The sequence below is a fragment of the Phragmites australis genome, chromosome 23, assembly GCF_958298935.1.
Source record: "Phragmites australis chromosome 23, lpPhrAust1.1, whole genome shotgun sequence".
Taxonomy (NCBI): Eukaryota; Viridiplantae; Streptophyta; class Magnoliopsida; order Poales; family Poaceae; genus Phragmites; species Phragmites australis.
Window position 1 is genome coordinate 6,314,424 of NC_084943.1, and position 22,011 is coordinate 6,336,434.

The 22,011-nt window shown below is 40.9% G+C and overlaps 2 protein-coding genes across 5 annotated transcripts; both read right to left on the bottom strand.

Moving 5' to 3' along the window:
• Positions 1–747: 747 nt before the first annotated feature.
• LOC133906801 (leucine-rich repeat receptor protein kinase HPCA1-like) lies at positions 748–6,793 on the bottom strand. The gene is made up of 19 exons (XM_062348815.1): positions 6,588–6,793; positions 6,383–6,503; positions 6,197–6,268; positions 5,890–5,964; positions 5,722–5,793; positions 5,000–5,161; positions 4,844–4,918; positions 4,686–4,757; positions 4,483–4,554; positions 4,317–4,385; positions 4,159–4,233; positions 4,009–4,080; positions 3,663–3,800; positions 2,676–3,166; positions 2,401–2,562; positions 2,164–2,303; positions 1,850–2,069; positions 1,518–1,753; positions 748–1,353 (listed from the first exon to the last, which is right to left on the bottom strand). The coding sequence occupies exons 1-19, from the start codon at positions 6,670–6,672 to the stop codon at positions 877–879; spliced, it is 2,886 nt and encodes a 961-aa protein (XP_062204799.1). The 5' UTR covers positions 6,673–6,793; the 3' UTR covers positions 748–876.
• A 1,834-nt stretch (positions 6,794–8,627) lies between these two features.
• LOC133906391 (glutathione S-transferase) lies at positions 8,628–13,729 on the bottom strand. 4 transcript variants are annotated; one of them, XM_062348275.1, is made up of 10 exons: positions 11,593–11,705; positions 11,362–11,510; positions 10,799–10,843; positions 10,388–10,473; positions 10,198–10,269; positions 9,857–9,910; positions 9,702–9,777; positions 9,380–9,441; positions 9,028–9,087; positions 8,628–8,955 (listed from the first exon to the last, which is right to left on the bottom strand). In XM_062348275.1, exons 2-10 carry the CDS (start codon positions 11,477–11,479, stop codon positions 8,854–8,856), a joined length of 675 nt encoding a protein of 224 aa, XP_062204259.1. In that variant the 5' UTR covers positions 11,480–11,510; positions 11,593–11,705; the 3' UTR covers positions 8,628–8,853. The 4 variants fall into 4 exon arrangements, with proteins under 4 accessions (XP_062204259.1, XP_062204262.1, XP_062204260.1 ...); XM_062348278.1 differs by having other exon boundaries at positions 11,398–11,510; positions 11,593–11,695; XM_062348276.1 differs by lacking the exons at positions 11,362–11,510; positions 11,593–11,705 and adding an exon at positions 13,633–13,729.
• Positions 13,730–22,011: the final 8,282 nt, after the last annotated feature.

Here is a 22,011-nt window from a genome sequence, read left to right on the forward strand (position 1 = left end):
ATCTTGAGACGATTTAATAGACAACCCTTATAGTGTGTTGTCTTTTTAGTCGTCTCATAGTAATTCTATAATTCCTTAATTTGTGCATGGAACGAATGAATATTGTGAGTTATATGTTAATGACAACTCGTACAATGACATGGGAGTAATTTCATAGCCTAAAATTTAGCTTAAGAAATTGTTGTTTCATGAAACATCTTTCTCTCACCTCCCTCTCTCATCCACATCACCTAAAATTCTAGGTGCATTGTATGAGATGACCTATGAGGTAGTTGACGTATACCAATGTACTTGCCCTTAGTCAGTTCTCAACTTTGGAGCTTTTAGCACCGATCGATTTCATACTGAGTTTATGTATCAATCAATCACCTAAATTTTAAGCAGTTAAAGAAAGTTCAATCACCTAAATTTTAGGCTCGGTCAGCTTTATTTAACAGGCAATCTGGATTATATATTTAGATTCAGAAGAGTTATCGGAATTAGTTCCTGATGATCAATACTTATTACGTACTATGGGAGGAGTGCTCTGCTGGCATGAATTTTTGGTGAGAGAAGATATGAAGAAAGCCTTGAAATGGGGTATTAACATTGGAGGGGGCTTTAAGTGCAAGAAAACAGCCTAGGAAGGATTCGTAATAATTTCCTACTTTTTTTCCCAAGCAATCAAGAGGACAAGATAATTTCATTATTAACAGCATTTCTTCAGTATTTTTATACCAAACCAGAATTTTTCAAACTTCTAAATCCTAATCAAGCAATTTTGTTTTATTACCTAGAAATTGAAGGCACACATAAACCAAAATTTACAAACTAGTACAATTGCCATGTACAAGCATGCTTTGTTCTACGAGTAGTCGAGTATTCCCCGCGCACGCTTCACTTGGGCTCCACCCTCGACGATGGCATCCCGCCGCCGCTGTACTCGAAGGGGCTGTCGCCGCCGTAGGGGTGGCGCGGCGTACGGCTAGCGTAGCTCATGGAGTTGGAGGCCGAGTCGGGACCCGTGCCACCGCCGCCAGCCATCTTCAAGATCCGCTCGATCTCGCCAACCGCCTCACCCATGGACGGACGGTCGGCGCCGGCCTCCTCGACGCAGCGCAGCGCCAGGTCCACGTACTGCTCGAGCCCCGCCAGCGCCGACGACGACGCGCCCAGCGCCGGGTCCAGCAGCGCATGCAGCCCGTACAGGTCCTTGGTACGGTCGACTGCGGCCTTCACCTCCCGGACGACGTACCGGCCACGCTCCAGCGGCTTCCTCGCCGTCACCATCTCCAGCATCAGCACGCCGAAGCTGTACACGTCGCTCTTCTCCGTCAGCTGCTGCGTCATGTAGTACTCAGGGTCCAAGTATCCCTGCAACATTGACACGTGTCAAATCGAGCATTAATAATATTTTAGTTGTTTTTTCTTAACAGCTCAAGCTTTTTAAATAAACTGATGGATGCATGAAACTCGATAGCGATAGGTAGGCGAGGAGTTAAAGATTCAAGTTGTGTTGTGAAGTAGAAGGTAATAACCATTGTGCCCTTGACTTGCGTGGTGACTTGGCCTCTGCTGTCCTCCCCGAGGGGCTTGGAGAGGCCGAAGTCGGAGACCTTGGCGTTGAGCCGTTCGTCGAGGAGGACATTGCTCGACTTGATGTCGCGGTGCACGATCGGCGGGTCGGCGAGCTCGTGCAGGTAGGCAATGCCCTTCGCCGCGCCGAGCACCACCCGGAGCCGCCGCCTCCAGTCCAGCCGCACGCCGGACTTCCCTGATCGGTCGGAGAATGCACAGCACACCATGAGATCGAATCATCTGACGACATTGCATTGCATTGCATTGGTGTGACGAAAAGAAACGTACTCACCTGTGAGGCTCTCCTTGAGCGTGCCGTTGGGGATGTACTCGTAGACGAGCATCTGCTCGCCCTGGTCGAGGCAGAAGCCGACGAGGCTGACGACGTTCTTGTGGTGCACCCGGGACAGGAGCTCGATCTCCGTCCTGAACTCCAGGCTGCCCTGCAGAGACCCCTGCTGGGACCTCTTCACCGCCACCAGCTGCCCGCTCGGCAGCGTCCCTCTGTATACCTGCAGTTAAAATCATCAGGAGAGGCAGCAACTCTGAACATTGACAAATTCGGACATGACAGATTACTACTAAGTTTGAATTAGATTACTTCACCTTCCCGTAGCCGCCGTTCCCGATGTCGTTGGCCTCCGAGAAGTTGTTGGTGATCCTCTTCAGCTCGTCGAAGGTGAACGTGCGCGCGCCGCGCAGTTGGGGGATAGTACTGGCGCTGGTGCTCTTCATGTCCCAGGAAACTGCAGATGGTAGAGCTACCTCTGTTAGCAATCAGCACAACAGAGAAATTGTGAAAGCTAAAAAGAGACCAAGGGCATCTTCATGATCAGTTCTAACCGAAAGATTGGCTTCTCTCTTCAGTCTGCCTTGGTTTTCTCTTCCTTCTTGCGATGACGATAACAAGAGCAAGAACTATTACTACAAGAACCGCTCCACCAACTGAGATTCCGATGATAAGCGGTAGTCGGTTCGGCTTTGATTTGGATGGTATTATCACGTCTATGTTCAGGAAAAAGTATTCAACAACAATGTTCAGCTTCTGTATGTAACCATAGCAGGACATGCTATCTAAAGTACAGTTTCTGAATGAGTGAATGAATGAATGATCTTACCACTGGCAAAAGTGTACTGCTTCCCAATGAAAAAGTATGGGCCGAACTTGGAGGGAGGTTTGTACGTCTGATTGCTCAGCAAAAACCCAAGCTCAGAAATGTCTTGCTCGCCGAACTGAATCTTGCCACTTGGAAACAACTCAAGGCTCAGCTGCAAGTTGTTATTCGAATCAAAGAAAGGATCATGGATGGAGATCGAGCCCACAGGAACGTTGAATTTCGTGAATTGGGATTTCATGTCTTGCTCTAACGGAACAAAGTTTGCGGGACTGCTCAAGTCAGAAAATGATGGTGATCTGAAGAACAGGGTGCCTGTGTATGGTACAGCACAGCTGCAGGTTGGGCTCAGAAGCTGGTTTGAGAGGCATGTGGGTGGCAACGCAGAACAGTTCTTCGTAGTAGCATACAGCTTCGTTGTCGGATTCGATTGTCCGGGCGGTGTGCAGTATCTCTCGTTGCTCCCTGCGACGCAAATCGGATTTCCGACAAGTCTGTGTCAAGATAGTTGACGTCAGCAGCGAATAAAATCAGAGAAATTTTACGGTGGTCCAAAATTAATATGAGCCATCTATTTTTAGAGTCTAACGGTCTAGATTAACCAGGATACTACTCATTTCTCACCGGTAGTATAGGTAGTATATGTGAGTAGTATGGTAGTATTAGGGTTATTTTTGGGAGAAAAATATATGGTATGAAAGTAATATTTTATTACCGTTTTAATATTTTAATATATATTTGGCATGAGAGTTCATTTGCTACCCATTAGCTAGGGTTAGCGATCTAATGTTTGCGACGTCGATCTTTCTATTAGCAAAAGCATGGTGGGTAATTTTAACAAAATTATCATAATTATCAAAATATCCAATTACGTGGATCGTCGGATTAGATTTATACTACCTCCTACCTCTATGTAGTATGGACCACCATAAAAAAAACTCTAAAATCAGAGCACACTGTAGGTTGTACGACAAAGCAAAATGTCCTCACATGAGTGTCTTGCTGTATTGTGATCCCCCAACAGTGATCGCGGTTATCTGGTTTCCTTGCAAATCGATTAGTTGGAGCTGAGTACCGAAGTCCGATCCGATAGTAAGCGTGCCATTGAAACGGTTGCCCCGAAGCCTCCTGCGGTTGTCGGGCAGATATATGAATGAACTGAACATTGTTTATATGACCATATCTACCTGTACATTCTTGTCTTGATCAGCTAGCACTTAGCCGTCACTGTGTTGCAAGTTGTAGCACTATCTAGATGTTACATTCTTCCAGACTTGATGAGCTACCAGTGAGCATACTGTATTACTGTGTTGTAAACTTATGGATAATCACTCACAATGTCTGAATTGCAGGAAGGCTGAAGAGAGCTTGCGGTAGCTGCCCGCTTATGCGCAGATTTTCAAGGAATCTGCATTCAACGAAAGTTGAGAAAAAAAAATGCTGCAGGAAGTAGCATCAGAAGTCTGAGGAGAGCAGAGAGGGTTACAATGAGGTTAAAGATGGCAAAGTGGTGAACCAAGCAGGAGAATCAGATGCATTAAAGGTGTTGTTGCTCATGTCTCTGTAAAAAAGTTTAAGTAGCTTCAGAAGTTGAATACGCATGCCTTCACTTCAGAAAGGAAAAAAAGTTATCTCATCACTTACACAAAGCTGAGTGCATTCATTCCTGTTAGATCTGGTAGTGGACCAGTCAGCTGGTTGTTTTCTAGGTGGCTAGTGTGAGAAAAAAAGAGAGAGAATTCAGTAGCGGTATTCCTAGTATTGTAGAACTCGTACTGACCAAGAGCATACACACATAGGAGAGACTCACAGTTCCGCAAGCTTGGTGAGGTTGTTGATATTGCTAGGAACTGGCCCAGTCAACTTATTGTTATCGAAACGCCTGCACCCATAAAATTTCATTATCAGAAGCAGTACATACTTGCTAGTATTATTCTCTACACACTTTTGTTAGGTGGGGAATCTCTTCCCCCAGTGAGTTATCTTAAAAAAGTATGTAGATGATGTACTTACAGAACTTCCAGTGGATTGAGAAGCCCTAAAGTAGGAGGAATGCTACCAGAGAAGTTGTTGTTGTCAAGAAGACTGGATACATGAAACAAAAAAACCACTGTCTGAGCTTCACAACAAAATTAAGTTAGTTATGAGTTGACAATGTGCGTTGTTCTTACAGATGTATCAGCTTCATATGTGAGTTGAAAATCTCGCTCGGTATGGGGCCTGAGAGTAGATTTATCCCGAAGTGGCTGCGACGAAACGGTCATCAAACCACAACTCAGTTGATGCAAAATCTTCAGATGCAATATAATTACGAGGAATGTACTTACAAGTGCTTTGTATTTGTCAGATTGTCCAACCCAAGATTTATACCGTCGAATACGGGAAGTCCTCCAGTGAGCTTATTGTCAGCCAGATCAAACCAGTATAGCTTTGAGAGGTTGCCTAGTGATGCTGGGATGGGGCCGCTGAACTTGTTAGAGTTCAATGATCTACAGGCATGGAGTACAATGAACAATCTTTTCTTTTTCTCATAGTGGCAGTGAACCATCATATTATACTGAAACTAAATGCAGAAATATCACGAGGAGCGATGATCAGGTAGAAAATCTGTACACGAATGCACAACAGAGCTATATGTTGTGGGCTGCTAGGTCCTATGATGGCGATTTCATCACCAAACATATGAGTTCAGAACATAAACCATGTTTGCAATCACGACATCTGAATCCAGTAATTTCTTATGTTTGAACATTGAAATGATGCATACCAGACCCGAGACATAAATTTTACTTACTTACCAAACAAGGTAACATTTCCATAACAAATTTTCTTACAAAAATAATATTTTTGCATGGGTGACACTAACCAATTAAGTGGAAGTTGGCCTTTTAGAAGGAGTTGGTAAAACACATAACCTACAATATTCTGAAAGGTGATCCTCAATTATTTGACAGTTGGAAGGTCTCATGTTCTCAAATATATCCTTGCTTAAGGTGCTTAAAAACCAAAGGCCATTTAGACAGATAAGGATCAGATTTTATCTCCTTACAAAAATATAAGTTTTGAGAGCTGTCCTAATTCTTTTGGTATTTCACCAGAAAAGCTGCAACCAACAAGAATTCTGCAAAGGAATCAGAGAGTGAATTAGTCAAAGAACAATTCATGCAATGAAATCTTGAAGTGAACCAACTGAACTCCTCCAACTTTGGCTACCCACAGGTTTTCGAGGTTACTCAAGGCTCCAATCGATGAAGGAAGAGGACCACCTAAGTCCTTGTTGTAGGATAAGTCCCTGCAAGAAAAAGAGACAATCACCTCATGCTAAACTCTAATTATATGCCTGTTTAAGCCTGATTATGAATCCTTGATCGAACTTTGGTGAAAATCAGTTAATTTAGTCCTGAACAAAAGAGTATCCAGATTCATGAATGATTAACATTTTTTTTTTAAAAAAAGTTTCTTCTTTTTCACTAACATAGTCAAGTATCCTAAAGTTCTCAAACTATACAAGAGAAGTTGTATACAAGTTCTGCAATTCAGACAGAGACTGAATGTCCCCTGAAAGAGTCCCTGACAATCCGAAACTTGAGAGTCTTCTGCAAAACAGCCACCAAAAAAGAACAACACCACCATGAGTGATCAATTATTCATCCAGAAAATGGATAACTAGATGGAAATGACCATATGTAATCTGTGATGCTGATACTAACATAGCCGTGATCCGGTTCCCAGTGCAGGTTATCCCAATCCACTTATCTCCACACGGGTCAATGCCATTCCAGTTTGATGGCTTTTTGTTCCAGGAATCTGCAATCCCAGAGAGTCCAGCATCTGCAGACATAGACAAGAAGAGCAACAAAATGAGCAAATGAGCATTGCAATAACAAGGACTGAAGGAAGAACTGAAACACATACTGTCTCGTCCATTCGTATCGGCCAAGATGGCAAAAGCCTGCACAAGAACACTGAACAAGAAGACAAGCCATGGAGAAAGCTCCATGTTTGGTCAGTTTCTTGAGATGACCCTGAAACGCTCTTAGTTGCTCATCTTTTGCAAGGTCAAAAGATCTAGTTGTATTGCAATAGGTCATATCAGTTGTTGTGTAAGGTAGGAAGGAAAGCATCAATTGTATATTCATTGAGAACTGGTCAAGATATCTGTAGATACGCTTCACGTCCTCTGAATAATAATGAACGTGTCGTTTCAATTCATCGAATAAATAACCAGCCTACCGAGTCCTTGGAGCAAAGTTGAGCAAAAGAAAATTGGGGAAGAATAGACGGAGTCAATGGTGTGCAGCTTGCATTAGGAAAATGACAGGGTTTGCGTTATTTTAGCCCTTAATTTAGTGGTTTGGGTGTTGGATCACGATTACTACATAACAAGATTAGTTTCTGATAGGATGAAGGGTGCAAGTGCATGTGCAGTCACCGGAACCGAAGAGGGAAACACTTGTAGGTACATGCAAGTGTGTGGTAGGTGTTCTATATATACATATATTTTTTTTCGTTGGTGAAGAACATTTCAATTGTTTATCTCAACAACATGAGCTCAACCTACCACCCACCAGCTCATACACTAGACAGTTGAATGATGCTTCCTGCAAATGGTTGCAACTCCTAGTTGATTGATATATAGAAGGGCTTCACAAAAATATTCTTCTCAGTCTTAGATGAATTATTTGATCCGCTCAATAATGAATGTGATATGTGCCATTTTCTAACGATTAAGTATTTGGAAGCACCTCAGGATGCTTGTAGTATTGAAACTTGAATTGTGTTCAGGAGAGCAAGGTGTCCGAAAATCATGAGTTATTTCACTTAATCACAAGCATCAATTTCTGATCAGACGGTTGTGTTTGGAATCATTTTTTCTTTATCAAATGGGTGTTTTTTTTTTCTCGAATACACAAGAGAGCTACATATCTTTATATTAAAAGAGAAGGAAAATAATCGGTTACAGTAATCCTCCTAATGGAGGGAACTTATATCCTACTCACACTAATTAAGAAGTCACATACGTACCATTGAAAGATAGGAACACGACCAATGAGAAGATCTATCCTACCCAGCCAAAGGGCTCTAAGACCCTTGGCCCTGGCTAGATCATCATGACAATCTATGCAAATATAACATATTATCAACTTTCTTGTTAGACTCAATCCAATATCAGTTTGTCGTTTCCCCATGTTTGAAATTCTTCCATGTGCTTCAATCAAATGCAATCTCATCTCATCGAGTATGTGCGTTCATCCTGTACTCTAATAAAATACGTAATCTCGCATTCTTATCTCACATCAGAATGATAATCGACCGCTTGGTATAAGTAGTCAATACGCAGTATTTGCGTCATCTCCACAATGACACTTGATATAAGAAATTGCTCCGATAGTTGACACTTAAAGCCTCGAGCATTAGGCCAGGTCTTCCCACTTGGAGATGGACTAATTATATAATACCAAGCCATTATCCAGTTGAAGAGACTATCATCCACCGCTAAAAATTGTCAAAGGTACTCAAGTAAGATATGCCATGTCACTTCCCAGATTAAATGACTTTTGTGACGTTACTGCCTTACAGAGCAGTGGTCAGAGGATAATTTTTAATGTGCTATGTCCCCATTTTTTGTATCTTTTTAAGTGTTAATGAGCTAATTTCTATGCAAGTGTCCAATGTTTTATTCTCTCCTTTTGGGGTGGTTCGGAAATTTTGGGGGTGAAATCAGCCTAAACATTGTTTTTAATATGAAAAGAGGATTTGTTAAGATGACACCATAAGAAATTAGCTGTGACAGGATTAGACGTGGACCTTCAATGAAAAATGGATAGCTAAGGTCAAGAAATCAATATCTTTTTGCCCGTGACAAATTACACATTTATCATCTGACTGTGCTTGGGCTGTTCAACAGGTTGCAGTTGTTCAGTGATTGGTGAACCGCAATTTTGCACACATATATAACAATTGTTAACACGTATAGTGCTATATTCAGAATGAGCAGCGAATAGAGTTCATCAAAAGTGTACACATTATTAGGAAACAACCAATTTTGCAAACATTTACTCTTGAGTGTTGGCACAAGCGTAAGCTAGCTTTTAACCCAGGGTACTGCAGGAAGCAGTGACTCCCCTTCCAAATTATTGCTGAAAAGCATGTATATTGATGTAGCTTGCTAATCTTATTTTTATGATGATGGTGCATCTAGCTGATTTTTAGGAAGCGCGGCTTCAAATGCAGGGATCTCCATGTATGTGTCATGAAGTCTTTCCAAAATTGGGTACTTCGACTGCAAGAAAGCAAGAATTTATTGAATATAGTTTCTGAATAAGCTGGGAATAGCAGATAAAAAGTAAGGTACCATATCAATTTGGAAGCGATGTATGCCGGCATGAATCTGTGGTGCTAAAAACACATCTCCCTATTGATAAACGCAAAATATACAACATCAGTCTAGTTCAGATCACATTGCAGAGGCAACACAAATAGTGCTAAAATGCTACACTGCACATTTATTCTTTCAGAAATGCAAGTGAGATGAGAGGTTAACAAAGTTAGGTGAGGAAGGAATAAGTCAATAAGGAACTTTGAAATGTAGTTTGGATAAATTTTCTATGTAGCTGATGATGCAGCCTTTTGAGGATCATTCCAAAGTGATTGATCACAGGAAAGCAACATGTATCGATATACAAGTTTGGGTCAGCAAAACAAACCAATTGGACATCATCTCCAGTAGCATATTTACTCTCACATCCTTCCAAAAGCTTTTCGATCGCTGACACATAGAGTAAAATCAAGAGTAGTACTGTGAGCATATTTTTTTTTAAAAAAAAAACATCTGACACGAAGTAAGCTTTTGTTCATTTTGGTATTGAAGGGGCATTTATGTTATGGTTCTCTTAAAGAATCCCAATTACGATAAGGAGCTCAATTGCCAACGCAATTGCATTGCTAGATTTGAAAATACAACTCCAACCTATATGACTGACAAAGAATAGTTTTACATTGCTATAAAAAAGTGGCAGGAAATCATACCTCTGAATCCTTTGTCAATATAATGCTGAACTACTTGAAGGCTCTCATCAGGGCTCAACCTACCCTCATGCAAACCCTGAAAATTAGTAATTTAAATTAATCTTGCACAAACGCACAATATCATCATTGGGTAGCTAGCTGTTGGTAAAACTCACAATAACGGCGTAGCCTTGAAGAGGTTGAATGCTCGAACAAACTATGTTTGCGATCTGCAACAAGCAACAGACTTATCGAAATGGAGATGAAGATAAATATGTGCTGAATGACACTAAGAATGTTGACCTCTTCAAACAACATCACAAAATATAGCAAGTGTATGTGCAAAATACCACACTGAAAAAGGTTAATACTGAATACCGGTTTAATTCCCCGCATACAAATTGTCACTGAGATTTTATTAAAAAATTTCTTCAAACTGCTTTGGATTATGGAATTTTATGAACTAGTGCTTTGCCAAGCAGAACAAGATATAAAGAGACTTTGATCTGGACATGACCTGAAGATTAAGAGCTTTCCTTTTGAGATCTTTAGGCAGTAGAGGATGCTGAGGATATTTATCTTCCAAATACTGTTCAACATGGTAGTAAGAAACTTGTTAGTGAATAGTAATAGATGCACTGGCATGTCGAAAGAACACATACTGGATGGTAGAAAGAAAATCCACTGGAGCAAGATTTGTAACTCACCAATATGATGGCGAGAGAGTCAGAAACAACTATGTCCCCATCTACTAATGCTGGTACATACTTTATCGGATTGATTTTTTCATAGTCTACAAAAGAAAAGAGAGACTTGGCAATGAAATTGCAATGCAAACTTAAACTTTTCATAAAAATTAGAACAAATGTGAACTCGTAGATATCAAAGATACTAGAAATTCATGATAGTAGAAGAATTTGTTATCGATTATCAAAGGTAGCACATAAAAGGAGTCATCTTCATCGGTATGGAAACCACTAGAACAAAATTAGGCATTAGGCATCAACATATATATAATTCTAATTCCGTGATCCCCCTTCCTTAATTCTCACTGATTGTACACCAAGGAATGCGATGGCTGTTGCAATACACTGAATGTGTCAAGGTGTTCTGGTTACCTGGATCTGTCCTGGGATTTACTGACTTGTACTCATAATCCACACCTTCACAATAAAGAAAAAGTGACGAAGTTACCTTTCAAGTTTTAGAATAATCAACTGCATTTAATATTTCACAACCTAAATTACTTAGATCTCAATAGAGTTTTCCACGAATTGACATATCATCAGGTTTTTTTTAACAGAAATAGCAAAACTGACTAGATCAATGGAAGCCCAAATTAAAACAAATCTACTTACTGTGTATAGCGGTCCCGATTCTGTCCGTAGACAGACAGACAGTGCTCAAGGAATTCAACACAACAGATCCTTGGGCTTGTGAGATTCAATTAGTAATATCTTTTTTATATTTACTCGACCAAAAAATACACAACTGCTAGCATCTGGAGTAATCCCTAACTGAATTTGGCCAAAAAATCTCCATTAAAAAAGAATTTTGCCAAAAAATAGATAACTCTCGGCCTGCTTGTTGCAAAGCTTAAGATTATATCTTTGCCTTATGCTAGCTGAACCACTCTGAGTGCACTCCATAAGATTAAGCGCAGTTACGCCTAACAACCAACCAAGAAAGCAAGCCAGCTCCAGAGGTGTTGGTTGACCTTTGATGTTGAGAGCGATGCGGACACGGTGGGAGCAGGAGCTGATCCAGAAGTTGTACAGGATCGGCTTCGCCGTCGCCATGGCCACCGGCCTCCTCCTCAATCAGCAGCAACTACCAGGTGATGATGATGAGATAAAGCAGTAGGTGCTGGTGAATTGAACAGGTGTGAACACAAAGAGATGGGAGAAGATACCACTCTCCAAGTCTGAGTATCAGGCAGGTGGGGCCCACAAGCTATCCATAAAGTCAGGGGCATGTATGACTGATTGCAGAGGAAACAGAGAATGAGACAAAAAGGGGAGGATGAGTCCAAGGCTTAAAAAAGGCAGATCTAGTGCAGCAGTTATTAATCAGAACAAGTAAAGTGGGTAAATAAAACAACATGTACTGTGGAGAAAACCATATGCAGTGATTGTGATTATCTTAACATTGATTGCAACACTGCACTGCACTTCAGTTACGAAGTATTTTGCCTGGATAAAAGCAGTATCTGACAAGGAAAAAAGATCTTGAAGTTACTCAATAATGACGTTAAATAAATCACATCTCTAAATCCCTTGTCGATGTAATGCTGAACAATCTGAAGGCTCAAAATCTCCAAAGTCTTGATCCTGGAGGTTCTCGAACGCTTCCGAAACAAACTCTTCTACAAGCAAGCAAACAAACACCACTAATAACAGACACTAAATAAAGACAACACATAAAACAAACACTAGAACACGCTAGGGTACAAATTCAGGAAGATTTGGGCGCAAGAACCGCCTAAATCGGAGCAATGAAGCGAAAACTATAGCCAAACAAAAATCTAATTGACTAAAAATGACAAAAACTATTTTCTGGAATTAAACCTAATTTTTAAAAGGCCTAAAACATTTATTTAAAATTTTGTAGAATTATTTTAGCATAGAAATCATTAAAACAATTTTATGAAATTTATTTGCATTCTTCTGGAAATAAACTAATTTTTATATGCATAAAAACAAATTAAAGTATTTATTCTATCAAAGGATTTATTTCTAAACATTAGCATAATTAATATATATTTTCTAAACCATTTTCCAAATTATAAATTCATTCTAACAGTTTTGCAATAATTTTTAGACTAGAAAAACATTAAATAATCATTTACAGAAATAAAAACATAGCTAAAAACATTTATAAACATGTACCTAAACTATTTTCTATTTTTTGGAATTTTTTCTATTAAAGAAAACCTATTTCGGAATATTCGGATTATCGCAAATTATTTTCTAACGGGAAAAATCGGATTACTGCGCAAGCGATGACGTCATCTACTGACTAGGCCGCTGACTCGGAGAGAGAGCACTGATTGGACCTAACACGTAGGACAAAACGACAACGTGGCTACACACGAGGCACGTTGACTAGGCAACAGATCTGATGGGGCACTTCATTAAATCAGAGCCGTTGATCTCGGATTGGACGGCTGAGATCGCCTAACGCGAAGGGGTACGCTACTTCTAATCTACGCCGCACGACGATGATCCAACGGCTTAGGGGGCGCCTACCTCTTCTCCGGTGATTCGACGACAGCAACGATGGCTCGGGGCAACGGAGGACGGCCGGAGACGGTGGAGATGGTGGTGTGGTGGTCGGACAACGTCGACGAGCAGCGGAAGAGGAAGCAGAGGTTGCGGCGACTCCGTTTGATGGCTTATCGGGCGTCGGGGAAGCCTGGGAAGGCTCGGCAACGGTGGGCCTTCAACAGTGAGCTTCAGCGACCTACGGAGCTGCGAGCGATGGTCGGAGCTCGACGGCGTACGGTCGAGGACGACGACTTTTAGACGGAGAGCACCGATGGGGAAGCGCTGAGCGACTCAGCAATGGCGGCTGTGTCCAGAAAAGGTCCGGCGACGGCGCTAGGGCTCATGGTTTGAGGAAAACTGATGAGGTTTGCGGAATTGGGTGTGGTGGAGTGCGAAGACGCTTGGCTGAGGTGTCAATTGAGGTTTTATAGATGGGAAAGGGAGAATTGAATCGATCGGCTGAGATTGAAGGCAGTGGCGGAAAATTAGGCTTGGTTTCCTTGATTTCATTTACTTTCATCGCAAAATTGAACTGGCGTGACTGCTCTCTTCATTGCGGTGTCGGTTTTATATCTTTGCCTTATGCTAGCTGACTGAACCACTCTGAGTGCACTCCATAAGATTAAGCTCAGTTACGCCTAACAACCAACCAAGAAAGCAAGCCAGCTCCAGAGGTGTTGGTTGACCTTTGATGTTGAGAGCGATGCGGACACGGTGGGAGCAGGAGCTGAACCAGAAGTTGTACAGGATCGGCTTCGCCGTCGCCATGGCCACCGGCCTCCTCCTCAATCAGCAGCAACTACCAGGTGATGACGATGAGATAAAGCAGTATGTGCTGGTGAATTGAACAGGTGTGAACACAAAGAGATGGGAGAAGATACCACTCTCCAAGTCTGAGTATCAGGCAGGTGGGGCCCACAAGCTATCCATAAAGTCAGGGGCATGTATGACTGATTGCAGAGGAAACAGAGGATGAGACAAAAAGAGGAGGATGAGTCCAAGGCTTAAAAAAGGCAGATCTAGTGCAGCAGTTATTAATCAGAACAAGTAAAGTGGGTAAATAAAACAACATGTACTGTGGAGAAAACCATATGCAGTGATTGTGATTATCTTAACATTGATTGCAACACTGCACTGCACTTCAGTTACGAAGTATTTTGCCTGGATAAAAGCAGTATCTGGCAAGGAAAAAAGATCTTGAGTTTGAAGCACTGACCAATTGGACTTCATCTCCAGTATCATATTTACTGTCACACCCTTCCAGATGTTTTTCAATTGCTGCGAAATATCCAGTGGAAAGTAAGAGTGGGCCAACACAAAATGTAGCAAACAATGGGGGAAAAAGGAAGAGTAGGAAATATAGTGACAGCGGCGAAATTTATTAGGTGTTAAAAGGAAACAACATTTGTTATGATACACTGTGTTTCTGGCCAATTTCAAGAAAAGGGTGTACTAAAGGAAAAGAAACCATATGGTGTAACAAGAAAATACTCGATAATGAAGTTAAATAAATCACACCTCTAAATCCCTTGTCGATGTAATGCTGAACAATCTGAAGGCTCTCGTTCGAGCCTAACTTGCCGTCAGCCAAACCCTACCATGGGAATAGCACAAAATATGATTGCACGTAGATTGTTGCACCAATACTGAAAGGAAACACAATAGTTTGTCAACAGTTGCTGGTTGTCAATGAACCCACAATCACGGCATAGCATTGAAGAGGTTGAATGCACGAGCACATATTTGCAATCTGCAGAAAAGTAAGAAACATCCATTATCTACCAGGAAATGGCAAGTTACAGTCTCACAATAGATGTGTGTACTGAAATGAGTGAACAGGAACTGCCATTCTCTAAACATGATGGGCTTGGGACACAGGTGGTCCTTTGTTCCTTTACGTGCTATTCAACAATTAGTTTTAGGACTTAGGAACAAAAATATAACATGAGAAACTTATTCAATACTTGTATCACCTGCAGTCTCATAATTTTGGAAGAAAGCTTTAGCTTTCTATCATAAAACATTGCAGCTCTTGGGAGAAGCATGTACCCGTAGATTAAGGTCCTATTTATTTTTTTATTTTGATTATGAATTCTAGCTTAAAAATAAAAACAAAAATAAAGAGTTCAAATCTAAAAGTTGATTTTTGTCACACCCGGTTTTAAGATCAAATCGAATGTAAACTACATGTATATCAGGATCAAGTTACATACATGTAGTGACGTCATAAATGAGTAGCAGACACAATATCCATTAATACAACATACTTTATTACATCAATAACTCAAGGGTCTAAAAGAAGATTACAAAGTAACGGAAATTAAACTTAGCACGACGCCCAACTCCACAGAAAGTCAACCGAAAAGCCACCTGCTTAGAACTCAGCTCTATCTTTGGATAGTCCTCGTAGTCTTCAGCTTCGGAGCTGTGACAAGATAATAGAGGAGAGAGCAAGCGTGAGTATATAGAATACTCAGCAAGTGTGAAAAAAATTATAACATGGGAGCCAAAAGTCAAGATAGGCTTAATTTAAAGGTTTATTGGCATAAACGTCATTTTATTTGTAAACAGTTATAAATGCAAACTACTTCTATGTAAATGATTTCTCTAAGGTAAGAGCCAAGGTTCCTACCACCTTGCTCCACAACCAAGGTTCCAACCACCTCTAAACAAAACTATCTGGAATCACAATTCTCACCACTGTGATCCACCAATTCCAACCCATGACCAACCCGAAAAACCACCTGACTAATCATGTGAGGAGTCCATGCCACTCATGACTGTGAGCACGGCTGATATATCAGTTTTTACTTTGCAGAGGTCGTACACTTTACCCACAAGACGTGTCCTCCTTTTTTCCCGTGTTGATCAAACACTTACTTCCGAGGTGTGCGGCCAGGATTCCACTGCAAAGCCTTTCCAACGCCTCTCTCAGCACGTGTTGACCCGCTGAGGTTTCACCGCCGTACATAAGTGGAGTACACCCTTCACCCAGAAGCCCCCTCTTGCGCCTTACGGTTCCAAGAAGTACACCCTTCTGTCCCCGTACCACCAAGTGATCTTCACAATGCTAAGAGAAAAGCGAATTACTAAGCTAGGCCCATCCCATACCAGGCTTGTGGCTGTACTATTTTCATGGGTGATCACTCCACGAACCGATCCTTAACATGGTCTGGGCAAGACTGCCATCAACCCAACAACAGGGTAATAACCAAATATCTGAAAGCTCACAATTCTGCCTGGAACACATCAACAAACCAACCAACATGACAACTTGTCCAGACCCTACTATTTTAGGCTAAGCACTTTTACCAAGGTTCATCAATATCAACATAATTCGACTATGCTACCCATGAGTAAGCATAACTAAGCATAGTCTACCCAACATGAAAACCAATCTACGGTTATAAGGAAGATTGAGGAAAAACTAGTAAACCCTAACAATGGGGTATCATGTTGACGGGCATGCAATTTGTAAAACAAAACTTTATAAAAATAGGCGCAAAATATTCAAGGACACTTGCCTTCTCTGATGAGTTACTCGAAATCTCCGAAGTCTTGATCCTTGGTGTTCTCGAACGCTTCCGGAACAAACTCCTCTATAAGAGAGCAAACAAGCACCACTAAGAACAGACACGAAACAAAGCAAACACATAAAACGAACACTAGAACAAGCTAGGGCACAAATTTAGGAAGATTTGGGCACAAGAACCGCCCAAATCAGAGCAACGAAGTGAAAACTACGGTCAAACAAAAATCTAAGCGGCTAAAAACGACAAAAACTATTTTCCAGAATTAAAACTAATTTTTAAAAGGTCTAAAACATTTATTTAAATTTTTTAGAATTATTTTATACCAAAGAAATGATTAAAACAATTTTATGAAATTTATTTGCATTTTTATGGAAATAAACTAATTTTTATATGCATAAAAACAAATTTAAAGCATTTATTCTATCAAAGAATTCATTTCTAAACATTATCATAATTAATATATATTTTTGAAACCATTTTCCAAATTATAAATTCATTCTAACATTTTTGCAATAATTTTTAGACTAGAGAAACATTAAATAATCATTTATAGAAATAAAAATAGAGCTAAAAACATTTATAAACATTTACCTAAACTATTTTCTATTTTCTAGAATTTTTTCTATTAAAGAAAAACTATTTCAGAATATTCAGATTATCTTAAATTATTTTCTAACGGGAAAATCGGATTACTGTGCAAGCGATGATGTCATTTGCTGACTCGAAGAGAGAGCGCTGATTGGACCTGACACATTGGACAAAATGACGACGTGGCTGCACACGAGGCACGCTGACTAGGCAACAGAGCTGACGGGGCACTTCATTAAATCAAAGCCGTTGATCTCGGATCGGATGGCTGAGATCGCCTAATGCGAAGAGGTACGCTACTTCTAATCTACGCTACACAACGACGATCCAACGGCTGAGGGGGTGTCTATCTCTTCTCCGGTGGTTCGACGACGACAGTGACGGCTCGGGGCGATGGAGGACGACCGAAGACCGTGGAGATGGTGCTGCGGTTGTCGGACGACGTCAACGAGCGGTGAGAGAGGAAGCAGAGGTTGCAGCGACTCCGTTTGATGGCTTATCGGGCGCCGGGAAGACTGGGAAGGCTCGGCGACAGCAGGGCTTCAACGGGGAGCTTCGACGGCCTGCAGAGCTGCTAGCGATGGTCGGAGCTCGACGGCGATCAGTCGAGGATGACGACGTGCGGATGGAGAGCACCGGCGGAGGCTCAGACAGTGTCGGGGAAGCGCTGAGCGACTCGGCGATGGAGGCGGGGTCCAGAAAAGGTCCGGCGATGGTGCTAGGGCTCACAGTTTGAGGAAACTTGATGAGGTTTGCAGAATTGGGCGCGGTGGAGTGCGAAGACGCTCGGTCGAGGGGTCAATTGAGGTTTTATAGAGGGGAAAGGGAGAATTGAATCGATCGGCAGAGATTGAAGACAACGGCGGAAAATTGGGCTCGGTTTCCTTGATTTCATCCACTTTCCATTGCAAAATTGAACTGGCGTCACTGCCCTCTTCATTGCGGCGTGGTTTCCAAACGATCATGGCTTCCTTCCATTACTCACGCGCGGGATAGACGGAAAACAAAGGGGCGAGCGACAGAGGAGGAGGAAGCGGCGGGGAAGAGGATGGAGCTGACGGCTGGGTCCCACACAACAAAGAGAGAGACAGAGAGAGGGAGAGATTAAGGAGGGAATGGGAAGATAGGGCGTGACAAACCTACCCCCTTAGGATGAATCTCGTCCTCCAGATTCGGAATGATCTCCAAACAGTTGGGGAAATTCTGCCTTCAGATCTTCTTCTCTTTCCCATGTGGCTTCGGCTTCAGAATGGTGACTCCACTGTACCTTACACATGCGAATCACTTTTCTTTTGGTAACCCTCTCGGCTGTTTCAAGAATCCTTACTGGGTGCTCTGGGTATGTGAGATCTCCACGAACATCTAATTCCTCCATAGACAACTGTTCTTCTAGCACTCGTAGGCATTTCTTCAACTGAGAGATATGAAAGACATTATGTACATCAGAAAGTTGAGATGGTAACTCCAGTTGGTATGCCACTTCTCTTCTGTCTAACTCCTTGAATGGTCCAATATATCTGGGTGCCAGTTTTCCATTGACTTTAAACCTTCGAAGTCCTCTGATAGGTAAGACTTTGAGATACACGAGATCTGCAATTTCAAAAGTCAATTCTCTTCGTCTGTTATCGGCGTAGCTCTTTTGCCTTGACTGTGTAGTCCTTAAATTATCTCAGATCTTTTGGACTTGCTTTTTTGCATTCTGCAGTACTTTCGGTCCAAATACTTGACTTTCTCCGGTTTCATTCCAGTATAACAGAGTTCTGCACTTTCTACCGTACATGGCTTCAAATGGAGACATCTTGAGACTGGCTTGATAACTGTTGTTGTAAGAGAGTTCTGCATATGGAAGACTCTTATCCCAACTGTGTCTATATTTCAGAGCACATGCCCTCAACATATCTTTTAGGATCTGGTTTGTCCTTTCTGTTTGGATATGGGTTTGAGGATGGTATGCGTAGCTGAAGTTTAACTTTGTATCCATGGGTTCATGAAGTACCTGCCAAAATCATGAAGTGAACTGAGTACCTCGATCTGACATAATCTTCTTGGGTACGCCATGAAGACAAACAATCTGTGACATATATAGTTCTGCAAGTTGTGCACTTGTATACGTGGTCTTAACTAGGATAAAGTGAGCAACCTTTGTCAAATAATCTACTACTACCCATATTGAATCATAGACAGGTTGGGTGTGAGGTAACCCAATGATGAAATCCATACCAATCTCTTCCCATTTCCATTCGGGAACTTTTAAGAGTTGAAGTAATCCAGCAGGTCTCTGATGTTCTGCTTTTACTCTCAGACAGGTGTCACAAAGAGCTACATATTCTGTGACATGACGCTTCATGCCATACCACTAATATCGTGCTTTCAAATCTTGGTACTGCCTGGATGGATGGAGTAGGCTGATTCATGGGCCTCTTTCAGAATTATATCCTTAATTTCTTTTTGGTCTAGTACGCAAATGTGTTTTCCAAACCATATGATACCTTGATCATCCTCGGAAAATCCAGGGGCCTTGCTTTCCTTTATATTCTGCTTAATCTCTTTGATCTTCTCATCTTCCAGTTGTCCTTTACGAATATCTTCATTTAAGGTAGGCTCGATTTCCATGACCACAGGTCCTTTATTCATGACAAATCCCAAGTTGAGTTGTTAGAATTCTTTGTACAGAGATGGTTAAGATTCTTGTACCATGATAGTGTTGCAATACACCTTCCGCCTCAAAGCATCTGCGACTACATTGGCTTTACCAGGATGGTAGTGGATTCCTATATCGTAGTCCTTGATCAATTCTAGCCATATGTGTTGCCTTAGATTTAGGTATGACTAGGTGAAGATGTATTTTAGGCTCTTGTGATCCGTATAGATTTCACACCGATTACCAACAAGATAATACCTCTAAATCTTCAAAGCATGAACGACTGTGGCTAGCTCTAAATCATGAGTTGGATAGTTCTTCTCATGATTCCTTAATTGCCTTGATGCGTAAACCACGACTTTTCCTTATTGCATAAGAACGCATCCAAGATCTTGTCGAGAAGCATCACAATAGATATCAAAGTTCTTACGAACATTCGGTAGAACAAGCACTGGGCTGTAGTCAATTTGTTCTTCAACTCTTCAAAACTGGCTTGACAAGCTCCAGACCATTGAAACTTCTTGTCCTTCTGTAACAACTCTGTGAGTGGCTTGGCTTCTTAGAAAAACCTTCTATGAATCGACGATAATACCCAACTAATCCAAGAAAGGTTCAGATCTTTGAGACAGATTGAGGTGGCTTTCAATTCAAAACATATCTAACTTTGCTTGGATCTATAGCTACCCCACCTGCTGAGATGACGTGGCCAAGGAAAGAGACATTCTCCAACCAGAATTCCCCCAACCTGTTCTGCAACGGAGGAGGGGCTTGTATTTGTGCTGGGAGAGAGAGTGCTGACTGGACCTGACATGTAGGACCTAGGCCAATCAGCTTAGTGTCTATTTATTTCAGCTTTGCATTGTGAAAAATAGCTTTTGGATTATGGATTGTGAAAAGCTGAAAGACCAAAAGCTAAGGGTTATTTAGCTATCTGGATTGTGAGATGGTTGGATGACAGTTTTTGTTTTGCAATGTTTGTAATGTCCTTAGCTTGTCTAGTACATATTTCTCATGTTTATTCCTTTGTATCTATTTGAGAAATACAAATTTGTTTGATAAAATAGCAAATAAAACATAATTTATATCGCATTATTTTTTAACCATCAAGTAGCAACTGATACATCAATCATACAATTTTTTTAATCCATAAATTAAGAAATGTTACATCATTCATATCATCACATGACAATCTAGTTTCTCACAGCAAACAAATCATCAGCAAGGTTATCACGAAAGGAATTCATGTGTCCATTTTTGTCTCCTAATCCATTGTCACCACTTCCATGAGATGAAGATCCATCCACTGTTGGAATGTAGTTTTCATTTTGATCATACATCTCAAAGTTTTGATCACTAATAACACTATCTCGAATGAAGTTATGAAGATCCATGCATGCAATTATTATTTTTGTTTGCTTAACAATAGGATAACTTGGCAAATCTAATAATATTCTCCACTTCATCTTCGAAACACCAAATGATCACTCGATCATATTGTGTAGAGATGAATGCAAATGATTATAATTTTCTTTTTTACCACTAGGCGATGGGTCTTATCAAAACTCCTGTAGATGGTACTTCTCCCCTTTTGTATGAAGTTAGATAACCCGGTCGATTAGGATAGTCCAAATCAACTAGATAAAATTTTCTAACAAATAACATTCAACATGAGGCATATAGTTTTTACTATATCGTAAATGAGATGATAATGAGACGATATACAACCATACTTTGTGTAGGATGTGGAAATCTGTCGTCATATTTGTGTAAAACATCATTGAACACCCTCATATCATGTAACAAGCTCGGTCATCCGGCAACAATGAAAATAAATCTCATATCAAGGTCACATACGACCAACACATTTTAAATCGAATATCCATGATATCCTCCATTCTCCCTGATTATGAAAACCAAAGAAGATAATATCAGGTAACTTATAACGCAATATAATTAACTGTAGTAATAGATATATAAAAGTGAGTACCTTTGTGTTCTCTTTCCACCAATTGTCACTTGCGTCCACCATTCCTTTGATACTATCCTATCAAAATCCAGTAACTTTACTAATGGTTAGTCAGAAAGTATACAAACCATACAATAAATTCTATCGGTTTTTAAATTGTGTTTTTGAGTGATGCTTCCTTGTCCTACCGAAGAACTTATCATGTGAGTTCTTATATGCTTTGTTAGACAATACACCGAGAGGCCTATTTCCATCATCTATTTCTTACACACAATTTCACAAAAAGCTCTAGTTTGATACGAATCCAAATTTACCTTATCCTAAACAAAGTCCTCCA